Genomic DNA, 18211 nt, shown 5'->3' with positions numbered 1-18211 from the left:
AGTTCAGTCGCAAATGAGTCATCCAGATAGACAAGGACCCCAAACAGACCTCGAACGTTGTGGCAAAATGGCTTAAGGACAACAAGCTCAAGGTGTTGGAGTGGCCATCACAAAGTCCTGACCTCAATCTGAGCTGAAAAGGAGTGTTGAGCAAGGAGGCCTACCAACCTGTCCCAGTTACACCAGCTCGGCCTGGAGGAATGGGCCAAAGTTCCAGCAACTTATTGTAAGAAGCTTGTGGAGGGCAATCCAAAACGTTTGGCTCATGTAAAACAATTAAAGGCAAAGCTACCAAATATGAACAAAGTGTACGGAGACTTGTGACCCACTGGCACTGTGATTTAGTCAATAAAAAGTGAAAATCTCTGAGGTCTGTGAACACTGTTGGGGAAAAAATGGACTTTAGCCCTTCACAAAGTCAATGTCTTCAACGATATGCCACATTTATAGTTAGTTAGTATAAAACCTGTGCAGGGCTTGTAAAGTGAGTTTTAAAGAATTGACCCTCGGTGGATGGAAACTTCCAACTTCAACTATAATCCAGAAAACCCGGCGATTCCAAAGGCTTCACACACACACACACACACACACCCCTGGGCCGCTGTAAATGGTTAACGGTGTTTCTTTTGCAGTAATTTGATTCTCTTCTAATCTAAAGAATGGGCCCAGAAACACATAACCAGAAAAAGGTCATTTTCACCCCTGAAATGCATTTTAAGAATCTATAAACAAATGAAGCACACATGGCCAAATGGCAAACATTCGCTTGAAAATAAAGTAAGAGGGCACAAAAGCGCAACTAAATCGGCACACACTGCCAAAGTTATGGGCATATAACAGACGTCATTTGTAGAAAACGATTAATTTTATTATGAAAAGAAAAAACAAAAACAAATCAAGTTGTGTGTTTTATGCAGGCTGAGAGTCCAAAAAGCTCCACAAATACAGTATGTCTAGCACAGGAAAAGGACACGTGTAATAAATCCGTCCATTCATTCATTCGTTCATTTATTCTCTAACCTGCTTATCCAATGCTGGGCTGCGAGGTGCCGGTGCTGTAAAAATATTAAATGACAGAAATAATCTGGAGAATATAAACTGTTAACATCTGTTATCAAAACCAATTTGTTTCATGGCATTTGTTTAAGCCAAAAACGCGACACCACAATCAGACAGGACAGGCAATTTCAATAATTAATTAAACTAGTGAATGATTCCTATCACACATATAAACAGAATATTGCACTACAACATTATTCCAATCTACAGGGACTTCTGCTTATATTAACAACAGGCATCATCAGTTCTACATTATAAGACACCTTTGGTTAGGAACAGAAAACAAAAGAGGAGGAAGAAGAAGAAACAACGTCCCTTGCATCGGCAGAAACTCTGGAAGATTGCATTCCCATCTTGGCGATGCTTAAGTTGCACTTTTGATTTTGATTCATTCAATCTCAGGCGTTCTTCCATGTTAAAAAAAGCATTAAACGAAAACTCAACTCAAAAATGACACTTTGCTATGTTACTTACACTATTTAGTTTGTAGTAATTTACGAGAAACATTCAATCTCACGTTTTCATGTGGAACGGAGAGAACGTTTACGATAGAATTGGCGTCAATGGTGACCAACGCTGGACGACAGTCAGTGGTATCAAAATGCCCGTGAAAATCTCGCACGTTACTTGAGTGGCACAACCCACACGTCAAGTCATCCCGTCGGTTGCTCACAGAACACGTGTATTCTCACTAAAACACCGCTAAACACGTCACTTCTCTCGTGAACCAAAACAGAACATGCTAAGACACAAAACTAGCCTTTGCATTGTAGATCCGCCTCATTCATTGGTCAGGAGTCCGGCCCAGTAACAGTTTAGTCATTGGCTAACACTGCATTTCACATGAGAGGAGAGTGCAACTAAAACTTAAAAAGTTAAAGAAAAGTGAGTGAACAATACAGCGTGAGTCACTCGAAAGAGGCCCCAAATATGCTGTTGTAACTCCCGTTAGGATTAAGCAATCGGAACCAACAAAATACGCTCCATACCTTGACGTATGTGAATTGATTGCATGGTATGCTGTGCTGGAAGTGGTTTCCATTTTCTGCCAGACACTTTTCGACGTGGCGGTCCACGTTCTTGAATGTATTGCCAAGCTTCTTTACGAGTGGGAGGTGGATGGGGGCATGGGTAGTTAAACAGCAGCAATTCCATGTTGGATGTTTTCCAAGCGAGGCTTGTTCTGATGGACTTTTCCTTTGAGCAGACCCCAAAGGAAGACGTCTGGTGGCATCAGATCCGGCGACCGTAGTGGCCAAAGTCCCCTTTGAAATGGCCATGTTGCCGAGGAAGGACTCGATTTCTGCCACGCTCCTTGCCAATGTGTGACATGTTGCTCCATCTTGCTGGAAGTCACCTTCCGTTAACTCAAGATCACCCAGTTGATTCTGACATCGCTTAAACGAATTGGTGATCCAACAAATTTGCACCATGCTCCATACTGTACACCACCATCCTGATGAGAAGTCGAGCGACTGAGTGAAGCGGTATGAGTGATATGCATCCAGAAGTAGCAAACGAACATCGCGACGGCTGTCCGGCGCCTACCTCATCGCTCCGACGCAGGGGCATCCTGGCTTGTTCGAAGCGGAGCACATTACAAGTTGTTTCATTCAGATTGCTTCGTCCTAACGAGTTATTACAGAACTTTTGAGGCCTCTTTTGAGTGAATCTCAGTGTATTATCAGGAAGAGAATCGGCCTCTGCTTGCTGAAGCATCTCGGATATGCACAAGTACGAGTTTCACAGACCGACGCTAAATAATGGCAAGATACTCCAACTGTAGATATGAATAGTAATGTAACAACGGTAGGCAAGTCCACACTTTCAATGCTCGGGTGTGTCTAAGCGTAATCTAGTTTAGTTCATGACAGCATATGCCAATTTTTAACAATATTTTAGTAAAAATACATCTGTTTAGCCCAGGACTGCTTCACATATGGATTATGCCAGTGTCACTTATCCTTTCTGGTGACACAACCCACTATTTCCCATGTTGTGTCTTCACAGGGTCCCCCCTTGGGGACTTGAGCCTGATCATCTCAGTGGCTCCCCCTTGAGGGAAATCGAGCCTGATCATCCAAAGAAATGGAGCTTGATAGGCAAAGTGCTCCAAGCACAATCGTGGGAGAAGTGAGCCATCGTAACCCACTCATGACACACTAACATTATAACATGACCCTCCGGCATCATCCCCGAGACCCAAAAGTGGATCACGATGCAATGCTTGAGACACAAATAACGTGGAATTTTACTTTTTCTTTTTCCCCCATGGATGTTTTGCTATTGTCTCACATTGGTCACCATTAATTTATATGGTATAAGAAATGTGATCTTCTCTGTTCTGCATGAAAATATGAGAGTAAAACCTTATATTAGACATCACTACAAACTGAATGGAGTAAAGTAATATATAAAAAAAATTATCACTTTTGGGTGGAGTACTCATTTAAGACAAGATTTTTGCAAGATGTTAGTAAACCAACCATACATCTGTAAAATGTATTTGCAAATATTTTGTCTTTAAAAACTTAAAAAAAACTGTTGACATACCAGAAGTCACCTATGAGGATACCTTTTTGTTTCTGCACTTTTATTACAACATTTGGCTGTCTAAATAATAATATAATCTTAAGATTATCTGTACAATCAACAGCATCAAGAAAATGTGCTTCAAAATTTGCAGCTAGATTTTCATTATTTCATTATCAATACTTCACAGTCCTCACGTGTACACTAGATAGAACTCCAGCTCAAAACCTCACCTTCTGAGGGGGACAAAAAAAAAAAAAATAAATTTACAGAGTTGTTTTTTTTTTGTTTGTTTTTTTGTTTAAAGTCCGTGTTCATACGATGGGAAAAAAAAAAAAAAAAAAAACCTTCATTCATCTCCTAGCCGATGTCCCTGACCCCAGTTATGTCTGAATCCTCGAGCTGCATTCTGCTCATTGCCTGCTGGTCTCCTGCTAGGTGGAGGTACTCCAAAACCAGACACTCCACCCCGCCGGCTGGGAAAGAAACGATACCTGAAATACAGAAGGAAACAATTTTAAATCATCAACGTGATATAACATGACCATTATAGGTTTAGAGGGTTACTAGGGGGTGTGCCCCCCTGGCCGCCTACTCCATGCCTACCCCGATTGGTGCACAGTGGAATTTGTTGTAAAAAAAAAATAAAAAAAAATATATACAATATTTCACACGGGAACAACACAAACTCACAATCTCCTTACTGTGAAAAAGTCGCGCTATCATTGCACCACCTGTGTGGCTTGTCGACTGCTAATACACAACTCAACCACTACTGTTCTTATCAGAGCCGATGTATAGAATGTATTTGTTTTTATTCATATTCACATTAAAATGATTGTATTGACATGAAAGTATCGTTGTTGTATTCTCCTAATGAACACAAAACAAATGACATTGCACGATTGAGCTAATCGTGCCCACGGTCCTCTCACCTCTCATTCGTGTGAATAATTTTATCAGACACAGTTTCCTGCGCTCTCAGCTCTTAGAAATTTTTACGTTTTCCTCACTTTAAGTTCCCAATAAAAGAAGACTTATTATGTCCAAATCTTATTGAAGAATTTCATCCCGAAGGGTTATCAACAGAAGATATGAATGCACGGTCAATCCTAGCACCGAGAAATGATAAAGTCAAACGAATTAACGTGTAAATTGTCGATCGGTTACATGGCAAATTGGTTAAATGTGTATCAATAGACTCTGCTGAAACAGTTGGTGGTGATGGTGCGGAAGATGAAAACATCAACTTACAATATCATGAAGAATATCTACAAGCGTTAACACCGTCCGGTCTTCCACTGCACAAATTACTGATGAAAGAAGGACATGTCGTAATGTTATTGCGTAATTTATGTCTGAGTGATGGGCTATGCAATATGAGAAGATTAGTTGTTTTCAAAATTGGTTGAACAATTCTGACATGTAAAATTTTAACAGGCGACAAGAAAGGTAATGTAGTACATCTTCAGGGGATAGCATGAGACACCAAAGGAGATCTTGATATGCCATTTGTATTAAAATGTTTTCCATTAGAATAGCTTTTGCTATGACAATTAACAAATCATAAAGACAAACATTCGAAAAAGTCATTTTATTAAATAAGAGAAAAAGAAACGAAATTCACTCACGAGCAGTTATACGTTGCGTTGTCATGATGTAAGTCCAAACACAGAATCAAAATTCAATGGGATATTGACGAAAAATTAATTACAAATGTTGTTTTTACTTAAATTTTACAGAAAAAATGTAAGTTTAAAAAGTATTTGTGTGTTAATTTTAAAGCCAAACAGAACGAAAACGTATAACACAACAAATACCTCTAATGCAACATGAAACATAATTAAATTCAAAAAGTGAAACTTGTATATTATATAGATTCATTACACACAGAGCGATATATTTCAAGCATTTATTTCTTTTCATTTTGCTGATTATGGCCTGCAGGTAATGAAAACTCATAATGTGATTCAATAAAATTATTTTTAAAACTTGTAGTTCTGTATGCATTAAAATCTTTCAACTGATGAGAAAAGATAATAGAAATATTCTTCAAACAATTCAGTTAGGTCCAGTCAAGACGGCCACATTGTCGAAGGGGCCAAACTCAAGGACTTCAAGTCTTTCCCCACTGTCAAGAGTGTTCCAGTCTCCATATGGAGGCATGGGTTCAAATCCCACTCCTGATATGTTCATTTTTATGAGCTAACATTTATTTTCAGCTTAAGCAAACAAAGATTAAGAGGATACCTGATTGAAGTGTTTAACATCATGAAGGGAATTCATCCAGTGGATCGAGACGGTGATTTTAAAATGAGTACATCAAGAGCATGGGGGCACAGTTGGAAACTTGTTAAGAGTAAATTTTGCACAAGACGGTGACTTTAAAATGAGTACATCAAGAGCATGGGAGCACAGTTGGAAACTTGTTAAAGAGTAAATTTTGCACAAGACGGTGACTTTAAAATGAGTACATCAAGAGCATGGGGACACAGTTGGAAACTTGTTAAGAGTAAATTTTGCACAATCATTAGGAAGCTTTTCTTCACACAGAGAACCACAGACACTTATAAGTGACCAAGTAGTGTGGTAGACAGTAGGACTTTAGGGACTTTTAAAACTCGATTTCGTTTAAGTGGACAGGACTGGCGACCTTCACTGTATTGAATGGCCTGTTCTTATCTGGATTGTTCTAATGTTCTAATTGCAGAGTCCTGTCCTAATGTGTTAAACATTTAACAGACTACAAAAAAACATTTTAACCCAAAGGATAAAATAAAAAAAAGAAAACAACAAAACATCACATTCCTATTTCAAACTTCATGTTTTATGCGTTTATACTAATTAATGTTTCTATAATCTTTCTATATTATAAAGCAATAAAACATACAACATTGGGTGTCCATGTCTGGCTGTAATGTTCTCCGGCATCCACAAGAGGGCAAAAAATGATTTTATTAGAAGATAAATTGTAATTAAGAACATCAAGAATGTCATGACATAGAAAACTGTCTACTGGTTTAATAGTTTAGCTTTTCTTTCTTTTGTAACTCTGTTAAGTCATTACTATTGTAAAATAAATTTACCTAATTTCATGTTTCAAAACTTACTAGGTAAATTAAGGTTGTTTTGAAGCTACTTACAGAAACTGTGGAGTTGATAAAAGCACTCTGCCTCCCAGATCCATAGGGTACTTGTACATCAAAAAGAAGTACAAATGGCCAACAAGATTTCCAATCAGTTCATTCACAATTCTGTAAATAAAGGTGGAGGTATAAATATGGAGACCAGAGTTAGTCAAAATGATTAATTTCATTGCACCTCTTTTTTGAAAAAAAATGTATACTCTGGTACTGTCACTTTAAAACTTACTGATAGATAGAAAAACATGTTTACTGCACTTTAAAATGAAATGAGCTTTGAAAACCATTTACTGCAATGCAAGATAACTGTTAACCTCCTTAGCGTTACGTTTACCCCCAGACAAATGAGCCAAAAACGTTGAATTTTTGTTATTTCCAACAAGAAAGAAAAATGTGGCTACGTTAAACATAAACATGAAAATACCACAAGGTCAACATAAATACGGTAGGAAACGTCTGTCAAGTGTCCACTGCTGCACTGATGCAGATTTAGTACACATCCTTCATGTGATGTGTTTCGAAACAGCCACCAATGCACACCATGACATCGCAATTGGGACAGCAGATGCGTGTTTCTCTACATACTTTTCTTATAATATTTTGTCTGTCACTTGTGCATGTGAGAGTATAATGTCAGTGTCTAATCTGTATGATGGACGCTGCTGTTTGTGTTATTGTAGGCCATCACTGAGCGAGGAATAATGACTCTGCTGCTGCTACATTGTGAACAGCACTTAGGGGGCTGACATCTTTCTCGTCTTTCCACCTGATTGCAGTCATTTTCCCTTTTACTGTAACCCATTACGTGACTGAAGTTGCCAGGTATATCAAAGCAGTTCAGTCGTGCAGTGCATCAGGTTCACTATCCACGTTGACGTCTGATGACCTATTCTCACTGTCATTACTATCGCTTGATTCAACTAATTGGTTCAGTTGAATTTCCCCTTGGGATTAATAAAGTAATTAATTAAGTATCTATCTATCTATCTATCTATCTATCTCAGTTTGTTCTGAAATTCGCTTTACAGATTTTCATTTACACGCCATTGTATATTTGGTTGAAGGCTCTGCCTCATTCATGAATATTGAAGAACCACTGTGTTAAAACAGATATAAATAGTAGCATGAAGAAAAAAATCCACTCGAAGGCAGCAGAATACTGTGCCGAGCAATATTTGGGCTTAATACGATACATTGGATCATAACAGCTTAACTTGCGAGACACTCGGGCTTAACCGTTTTTACATTGAATTCAGGGTTAATGCTACCGAGGTTAACAGAGTTGGGAGTCCAAGGCGTGGGTGGTTGGGAGTTTAATTTGGAGTTAGGCCTTAACATTTCAATTATAAAAGGAAAACATTAGTAAGATACACTAAGTATAACCTTAATGGGCACTACAGATACATGTTCTTGTGCCCTTGATCAAGGCCCTTAACCTACAATCGCTCCGTCCGGGGTATGATGTGAACCAGCATCCAAGGTCCTCCAACTTGCAGGGAAAACTTGGGGGTCGGTGGCAGGACTGGCGCTCCAGCCACTGCATAAAACCTCACACCGTTCCACTCCATTCAAACTAGTGTGGTGCTGAGGTGTCACCCGTTGCACGGCTGGCCTCGGGTCCAACTTTGGGATCCTGAAACGATTTATCGTATGGTGGGTGCAGCAGCACGCTGTATCAGTGCATGTTCCCAACCTTCACACATTTCAGCACAAAATGTGTTTTATATATATTAAATAAATAAAATCCAATGTCTGTCGGTCTGTCTGCCTGTCCACTTTTCATGAGAGAACTACTTAACGGATTTAGAACGGGTTTTTTTTCTAGAATTTGCTTGAACATTCCGGTTGATTTTGCATCTTCTCTCAGCACGCGGACTATTATAGTTCACTTGCAGGAGCGAGTTATTCGTGCTAATGTGAGACAGAGGTTGCGGGCCAAGGGGAGGGGGAAGCGAGATGTCAGGAGTGGGGGGCTGAGCGGGACCCTCCTCACTCATGTGCCAGCCTTCGAATCAGTCTACCTCTCACCACGTGTGGGAGAGTACCTTGCCTCCGCTTAGCTAGTGATACCCATTCGAGTATAGATTTTTAAAGTTTGTCCTGTTTCACTGCTGCACAGGTGGAGCCACGGGGGACAGCTAGTCATATATAAATATGTTTAAATTGAAGTGAAAGATTTGCTTGTAGTGCATCCTTTGTTCTTATCTTTCTTTGTTTTGGCCTCGGTCCCCCACAACACTATTTCTGCTCACTGTAGCCCCCCATCAGAGCCATCACTGAGAAAACCTGAGTTTGTAATGGTTTTAAAAAAAAAAAAAAAAAAGAAACCACTTACGATCCTCCAATAATATAGTTGAACCCAAGAATTACCCAAGGTAAGTAGCAGGCCTAGAGAAAAGAAATAGACAAAAACTGTAAGATGAATGAACCACATACAAAATATTTTACACTATTTCTGCTTTGAAAAAAATTTTCATTGACTGGAACATATTAGATATGCTTTTGTAATGGAGACTGTTCTCTCTTTATATAATCTCTTAAAAATAAGGGTGGAAAACATATCACAACTGTTTAAATAATTAGAAATATACAAAAGTGGCTTTAACAATTCTTTTAAAGAAAGACAGAAAACATCTTATCAAATGAAGATATTTAATCAGATCAACTTTTCATTCCTTAAAAACAAAACAAAAAAAAAAAAAAAAAAACAGAAATAGGTTGCTTGTTGGAAAAAAAACAACTAAAAGGATGGACAGTAAAGACAAACAAAATAACTTTCCTAAACCTTTCATTTTTTTAAAAATACACAGTATAACTTTTTTTTTTTTAACATTGTATAACCACTAAATTACTGCCTAGTTATGAACTGAAAATTGTTTTGAGGTTATTTTTGGAGGACTGTATTGTTGTTGTTGTAGTAGACAATGAGAAAGGAGATCCATATTACTAACCGAGAATAAACCGGATATGGACGCAGGGACACGGCAATGGGACCATGAGACGTACTGCACAGGCATGCGTCTCATAAACCGCAAGCGAAGTCGTATCCACCGCGAATGAAGGAGTCACGGCCCAAGAACGAAAGAGCTCAACTAACGTGAATGAGAAATGAAGCAACAACACACCCATAGCTACCACTAACGACACAACCACACAAAAAAGAGGATTCTGCGCTGCACCCCAGAGTCAAACGTGAGAGGCTACGGAGGCCCCACAGGTCCACAAAGATAGTACGAGACGCGCAGGCGTCACCGCCATATTGTGAGTGGTACTACTGCGGAGTGAAGGCGCAGGCGTCATCGCCATATTGTGAGTGGCACTACTGCGGAGTGAAGTTAGGAATAATGTGCTGCTTGGGATTGTACAAACCACTGAACGCTTTACACCAAATTCAAACACAATACAGCTCAACGATACAAACACGAGCCCACCTGGATAAGATCAATGAACGCAGGCGCCTACAACGCGCATCTGAAACTGCGGAAGCAAAGCAGGCACAGGTTCAAAACGAAAGACCACAACTGATGGAGATAAATAATCTCTTTCGAATCTATTTCGGGTTACCCAAGACCAGGGGTTGGCGAGCGAAGCGAGCAGGGGGCGGAGTCCCCTAGTTTCTTAATAGTGGAACACAAAGATTAACAGGGTCATGGGGGTCTGCTGAGCCAATGCCAGCTAACACAGGGCACAAGGCAGGAACCAATCCCGGGCAGGGTGCCAACCCACCACAGTCATGTTTAACTATGGAAATTGTATTTAATTTTCACAGATCTCCCTTCATTTCATTAACATTGAAGTCTAAGTCTATATGCATTTGCCACATGAAATTTTGTTCTAAACTTTAGCATTTTCTATACATTTTTAAAATGATCATTCCTGCTCTGAAGTCTAAGTCAAAAGTTGCTGTTGTGTAGACTATGGTTACTAAGCAGTAGCAAAAGACCTTTTATTACAAACAAAGATGGAATTTCTTTACTCATTACAGTGGAGTAGGAGGAGTGGTGAGGATGCAGGGAGTAGAGTTGGCAAAGGTGGAGGAGTTTAAATATTTGGGATCAACAGCACAGAGTAATGGGAATTGTGGAAGAGAAGTGAAGAAGAGAGTGCAGGAAGAAGAGTGGCTGGAGAAGAGTGTCATGAGTGATTTGTGACAGACGGGTATCAGCAAGAGTGAAAGGGAAGGTCTACAGGATGGTAGTGAGACCAGCTGTGTTATATGGGTTGGAGACGGAGACACAGGAGACAGAGCTGGAGGTGGCAGAGTTAAAGATGAAAAGATTTGCATTGGGTGTGATGAGGATGATCAGGATTAGAAATGAGGACATTAAAGGGTCAGCTCAGGTTGGACAGTTAGGAGACAAAGTCAGAGAGGCGAGATGCTGGGTATACTGGGAGAAGGGTGCTAAAGATTGAGCTGCCAGGCAAGAGGAAAAGAGGAAGGCCTAAGAGGAGGTTTATGGATGTGGTGAGAGAGGACATGCAGGTGATGGGGGTGACGGAGCAAGATGGGAAGGACAGGAAGATATGGAAGAAGATGATCTTTTGTGGCGACCCCTAAAGGGAGCAGCTGAAAGAAGAAGATTACAGTGGAGTGGGAGTGTGAATTCTTTGGAGGAATTACATTTACTTATCTGGCTGACAACTTTATCCAAGGCGACTTATAACTTTTATGATACAATTGGTTGCATTTCTTTTGGCTTTCCAATTGGAGCAAAGGCAAGCCAAGTGACTTGCTCAGGGTCACACATGGTGCCTTAACCACTACACCACACTGTGTCTATTACATGGATCACCACCTTCAAAGAACAAAGTACAGTCACTAATGCTGGGTAAAAGTTCAAAGACAGCAGACATAATATTTGATTATCACAGGATGTTTTCCACCCTCGTCCTCTAGGAAGCCTGTGTCTACGGGCGTTTTTTTAGTTCTAGCATCTGTGAACTCCCACTTATAGGATAACTTTGGTACTTTTCAAGCCATAGTTATTTGTTCACAAACATGGCATATATGCATTTGTCCCATGAAATTTTGTTCTAAACGCATTTTCTATACATTTTTAAAAATATCATTCCCACACTGGCGCTTTACAACAGAGGCTATGGGGCAAAAAACACAACTGGAAAACAAAAGCTCAAAAACTTACAGGCAAAATGGCATAGAATTTGATATATGATAACATGCCTTCCGTGTTTCCGATGCATGTTCGAGACAACAAAAGGGATCTAGAAAATCATTTTATCACATATTCCTGGTATTATTTTTATTGTGGTAAGGATACATTTTTCATTCGCTTATGTGAGCTCCCGCGTAAATATGGTAGTAAATCAAAATAAAAATCAATCATGTGGCACAAAAACGTTTGCTGTGATTTAGTCTATCAAGAGCAAAATCACTTCCTGGTTAGTTAAAAGTTTTTGTGCTGAAGGACTATGTGCTGAGCCATCACACACTGCTGGCTTCTTGTAAAATGGACGAATCTGATAACATTGATGTTTCTGTTCAAAAATGATAAGTATGAACTATTTTACAGTGTAAGTGTAAAAGGTGGAGTTGAGGCTAAGGATCCGTGGTGATATCCAGAAAGTTGCCGGTTCAAATCCAATCATTGCCAGCAGGGATCATCTTCCTCTGGTGGGCTCTTAACTCAGAAATTGCTCCAGGGGTGCTGTACAATGGTTGGCCCTGTGCTTTGGCCTCCAAAGGTCATGCAAAAAGACAATTTCCCCTTGCCGATTAATAAAAGAATGTCAAATCAAAAAGAAAATAAAAAATAATAGTACTTTACAACTGTTTAGCACAAAAATGGGCTTATTTGTTAAGTTTTTAAGCTTTTCCCCTGTGCCACATAGCCTCCATTGTAAAGCGCCAGTGCAGCAAGATATTTTTTTTAATTTATAGAAAACACTTAATTATAGAACACAACTTTGCATGGCAAATGCACATATAGCATTGTGAGGAAACAACTTCGACTTGAAAAATACCAAACTTATTCTTTAGTGTGGGCAGAAAATGCTTAAAACCACAGAGTCACGTAGTTGATGCAGAAACCTTGAGAATCTTTAAGATGTATCTGGATGAGATATTGGGACGACTTAGCTGTTAACTAAATTATTAAGCTTGACCAACTGAATGGTCTCCGCTTATATCAAATTTTTCATGATCTTGTAGTACTTCTATTTGTGAACTGTTAGTAGAGGGCCTAAAGTTTAGATATGAATACATGAGCCATTACACCTCCTGCATATAAACTGCTCTCCCTCCTCAGTAACAGGCTCTCTCGTTTCTATTTAGATTTTAAAAACAAATATCATACTTCACCTTAAATCTAGTGCCAAACCAAAATGACACAACCATATCTCTGTTCAGTTGAGCCCACACATACAGGACCGACATGATAAGGGGGATCATCAACAGCTGGGGGGAAGATAGAAAAATCAATTATAATACAGAAATGTCACAAGGAAAAAACTAGAGTAGACTGCACAGAAATGTGCATACACCATGTTTTATGAATTGGATTTTTTTTTTTGTTTGTCATGGACATATTTTCACACTCAAATCCATGCAAAGTTTTATGAAAGAAGCCCCTGCACTTCACCTAGGGCAGTATAGTGGTGCAATGGTTATAGAATTATAGAAAAATCCATTACGTAGTTCTTCTCGTTTGTTACCTAAGTGTAGGTAAGGAATACCCTGAGGCTGGCACTCGAGTACGGAGGACCCCGTCCCCCTCGGCCCACTGCCTGTCTCTTGGATTCGCGCAAATAAATCGGTACAGCAAACCAACTATGATACTTAGCATGATGAGAGAAGTCGCAAAATTAACCAGAATGATTAAGCAAATTATAGAAAAAAACCCAATTTAAGTCCATTAAGTAGTTCTCTCGTGAAAAGCAGTCTGACAGATGTTGGACTTAAAAAAAAAATATATAAGACTCTGTGAAGCGCTTTGAGCATGGGAAAGGCGCTATATAAATAAAATTTATTTTATATCTATAGCTACACACATATATAGCTATAGCTATACACACATATATAGCTATACACACACACACGCATTATATATATATATATATATATATATATATATATATATATATATATACCCCCGGCGGGGGTTCATGCCCGGCCGGGATGCCCAGGAGGACCAGAGGAGGGCTTGTGCCTCCTCCAGAACACGAGGGAGCGTCCTCCCTGGTTGCTTTGGGGGCCACGGGTACAGAGCTTGGAAGCTTAACCCTGTAGGGGCCCTTGGTCACCGCCAGGGGGCACCCCGATGCCTTGGGAGCCCTGGACCTCAGTACTTCCGCCACACCCGGAAGTGCTGGGGGGAAGAGTATTGGGGACACCCGGAGGACTTCTGGATACACCAACAGAGCTTCCGCCACACAGGGGTGTGGCTACAGAAGCCCTTAGGATACACCTGGAGTCCTTCCGGGGTGTATAAAAGGGGCCGCCTCCCTCCAGTCAAGGGCAAGAGTCGGGTGGAAGAGGACGAAGCTTGGTGGAGAGGAGTGGAGGCGGACCAGAGACTGTAAAGGCATTGTGAGTGTGGCCAAGGACTTAAGGGGTGATTAGTGCTGAAGCACTGGGATTGTGCACTTGAACTGTAAATATAATGTACAATAATCGTGTGTGTAGTGAAACCAACATGTCTACCTGTCTGTGTCTGGGCCCCACTATATATATATTTATTCACGGCATTCGAAGTCTGTGTCACAATCTGATTGTATGGGTGGTTACCTACCAGGTAACGCTTGTGGTTGGCCAGCAATCTGCTAACATCCGCCACGGTGCCCTCAGTTTGTGAAGAGCAGATCATAGAATGGTTGAAATAGTTTACTGTCAAATAAATGCAAAGAGTACACGACACGTGTTTCGCCCTCATTCTGGGCTCATCAGGTGTATACACTCCACTGCACTCCCTCTCAGGAATCGAACCTCAGACGTCAGCGCCAGAGGCGATGCCTCTAACGTTGCGCCACGGCGTGTGGTTCGACCCCGATCTACATGCTGTCAAATAAATGAACCACACGCTGTGGCGCAACATTAGGGGCATCGCCTCTGGCGCTGACGTTCGATTCCCGAGAGGGAGTGTAGTGGAGTGTATACGCCTGATGAGCCCAGAATGAGGGCGAAACACGTGTCGCGTACTCTTTGCATTTATTTGACAGTAAACTATTTCAACCATATATATATATATATATATATATATTACAGTGGGGCAAAAATGTATTTAGTCAGCCACCAATTGTGCAAGTTCTTCCACTTAAAAAGATGAGAGAGGCCTGTCATTTTCATCATAGGTATACCTCAACTATGAGAGACAAAATGAGAAAAAAAATCCAGAAAATCACATTGTCTGATTTTTGAAGAATTTATTTGCAAATTATGGTGGAAAAAAAGTATTTGCTCAATAACAAAAGTTCATCTCAATACTCTGTTATATACCCTTTGTTGGCAATGACAGAGGTCAAACGTTTTCTGTAAGTCTTCACAAGGTTTTCACACACTGTTGCTGGTATTTTGGCCCATTCTTCCATGCAGATCTCCTCTACAGCAGTGATGTTTTGGGGCTGTCGCTGGGCAACACGGACTTTCAACTCCCTCCAAAGATTTTCTATGGGGTTGAGATCTGGAGACTGGCTAGGCCACTCCAGGACCTTGAAATGCTTCTTACGAAGCCACTCCTTCGTTACCCGGGCGGTGTGTTTGGGATCATTGTCATGCTGAAAGACCCAGCCACGTTTCATCTTCAATGCCCTTGCTGATGGAAGGAGGTTTTCACTCATAATCTGACGATACATGGCGCCATTCATTCTTTCCTTTACACGGATCAGTCGTCCTGGTCCCTTTGCAGAAAAACAGCCCCAAAGCATGATGTTTCCACCCCCATGCTTTACAGTAGGTATGGTGTTCTTTGGGTGCAACTCAGCATTCTTTCTCCTCCAAACACGACAAGTAGAGTTTGTACCAAAAAGTTCTATTTTGGTTTCATCTGACCATACGACATTCTCCCAATCCTCTTCTGGATCATCCAAATGCTCTCTAGCAAACTTCAGACAGGCCTGCACATGTACTGGCTTAAGCAGGGGGACACGTCTGGCACTGCAGGATTTGAGCCCCTGGCGGCGTGGTGTGTTACTGATGGTAGCCTTTGTTACTTTGGTCCCAGCTCTCTGCAGGTCATTCACTAGGTCGCCCCGTTTGGTTCTGGGATTTTTGCTCACCGTTCTTATGAGATTTTCACCCCACGGGGTGAGATCTTGCGTGGAGCCCCAGATCGAGGGAGATTATCAGTGGTTTTGTATGTCTTCCATTTTCTAATAATTGCTCCCACAGTTGATTTCTTCACACCAAGCTGCTTACCTATTGCAGATTCAGTCTTCCCAGCCTGGTGCAGGTCTACAATTTTGTTTCTGGTGTCCTTTGACAGCTCTTTGGTCTTGGCCATAGTGGAGTTTGGAGTGTGACTGTTTGAGGTTGTGGACAGGTGTCTTTTATATTGATAACGAGTTCAAACAGATGCCATTAATACAGGTAACGAGTGGAGGACAGAGGAGCATCTTACAGAAGAAGTTACAGGTCTGTGAGAGCCAGAAATCTTGCTTGTTTGTAGGTGACCAAATACTTATTTTCCACCATAATTTGTAAATAAATTCTTTAAAAATCAGACAATGTGATTTTCTGGATTTTTTTTCTCATTTTGTCTCTCATAGTTGAGGTATACCTATGATGAAAATGACAGGCCTCTCTCATCTTTTTAAGTAGGAGAACTTGCACAATTGGTGGCTGACTAAATACTTTTTTGCCCACTGTATGTATGTATCTATCTATATCTATATATATATCTATATATATATATATATATCTATATATATATCTATATATATATATATATATATATATATATATATATATATATATATATATATGAGAGAGAGAGAGATATAGAATTTGGGTCACTCAGTCGAGATTCACAGTTATAGTCACTTGTAGAGTGTCTTGTGATGGGTCACCACAGGCAGTTTAAGCAAACTATTTTGCTCCGCTAGGGCCTGCAGTAGCTATCCTACAAGGAGAACGTCCCACGCACACACCCACCCCCACCTTAATGATTAGAGGTGATTCTCCAAGACACATAGAAGTGCAAAACTGGGTTGTGAGGGAAAAAAGATTCAGAAATTGTGGTCTAAATAACCAGAACATTGAAAAATAAAAACAGTATTTAAAAGGAAAAAAAAAATATTTCTAATCTAACATATATTAAAATGGTTACAAATATAGCACACATGGTTTGTAATTTCTGGTTATGGTTATTTCCCTGTGGAAAAACAAAAAACTCGGAAATAACAGCTTGCTTAATTGAGGTAGGAGTCCAATTAAGAGAAGAAATGGATTGGGACAAAAACCTGCAGTCACGGAGGGCTCCGAGAACTGAATGTTAAAAACCACTGCCCTAGACCAATCTTCTTTTTTACAATTTTGTTCTTGATAATAATAATTACATGTTCTAGTTACTCAAAGCACTTTACATAGACAGTGGGGAGCCACTTCAACCGCTACCAATGTGCAGCATATACCTGGATGATGCAACGGCAGCCATTTTGTGACAGCACTCTCAGCATCCATTAGCTATTAGGTAGTGAAGGGCTGAGATTGTTAGTCCCAAAGGGCCAGGGAATGACTAGGGGACCAGAATGGACGAGGTTGTGGTGGACAGTTTTGCCCAGACACTGGGGAGCACTTTACTCTTTTCAAAAGAAGCCTAGGAATGTTTTATGACCACAGAGATCTACTGATTTCAGTACTAGTAAGGTGGTGCACTTTAGGCGCGTTGCTGGATTTATGACTCCACATTTCTGCCCAGTGTTAGAAAACTCACGCTGTTCTCCCTATGCAACTCCACTACTAAGCATCAAACTGTCAGCAAAATATTTTGGCAGAAAGAAATTATTAAGACCTGCTACTGATTAAAATCTGTTGTATATTTACAAAAAAAAATGAGAAACAGATCACCCTTACCTGCATATCCATTATTATACCAGTTATCTATTTGAGAGACTGTCAAGGAATTAATTTAAGATCAAGCTGAACAGAGTAGTAACATTTTACACCCATAAGGTTGTACATTTAAAGAAAAAAAGAAATAGATAAAACAAGAGATCATTATCACAGAAGTGTGCTTTACTATTCTTATTGATTATTTGGCCTACACCACGTCCAGAACAACTTACATCACCAGGGTAGAGCGCAATTGCTAATACATTTAACTGGAGTGCCGATGAGCTAAGTGACTTGCTCAGGGTCAGAGAAAAAAAACGAATTGGCAAATGTCTGGTTAAGATTCAGTTGACACCGAATTTCAAATTCATTCTGCTATTTTCTACTTTCACACATAGACCTTTTTATGCAAAAATCAGGGTGTAATAACTTCCAAAACTAGTATGACTGTGGAACATTTTGAAAACTAATA

The 18211-nt window shown here is 40.1% G+C and overlaps 1 protein-coding gene across 1 annotated transcript in view; it reads right to left on the bottom strand.

The window, feature by feature from the left end:
• Positions 1–846: 846 nt before the first annotated feature.
• Positions 847–18211, bottom strand: part of derl1 (derlin 1) — a 33184-nt gene continuing 15819 nt past the window's right edge. The window contains exons 4-8 of the mRNA XM_028817627.2: positions 17761–17787; positions 13054–13149; positions 9070–9122; positions 6735–6845; positions 847–4085 (exon numbers count right to left, since the gene is read on the bottom strand). Coding sequence (XP_028673460.1) covers positions 3941–4085; positions 6735–6845; positions 9070–9122; positions 13054–13149; positions 17761–17787 — 432 coding nt within the window. The 3' untranslated portion in view covers positions 847–3940. The remainder of the gene's footprint in view (positions 4086–6734; positions 6846–9069; positions 9123–13053; positions 13150–17760; positions 17788–18211) is intronic.

Source organism: Erpetoichthys calabaricus, chromosome 13 (assembly GCF_900747795.2).
Source record: "Erpetoichthys calabaricus chromosome 13, fErpCal1.3, whole genome shotgun sequence".
NCBI lineage: Eukaryota > Metazoa > Chordata > Cladistia > Polypteriformes > Polypteridae > Erpetoichthys > Erpetoichthys calabaricus.
The sequence above is the reverse complement of the archived record's forward strand: the minus strand, read 5'-3'. Positions and strand labels throughout refer to the sequence as shown.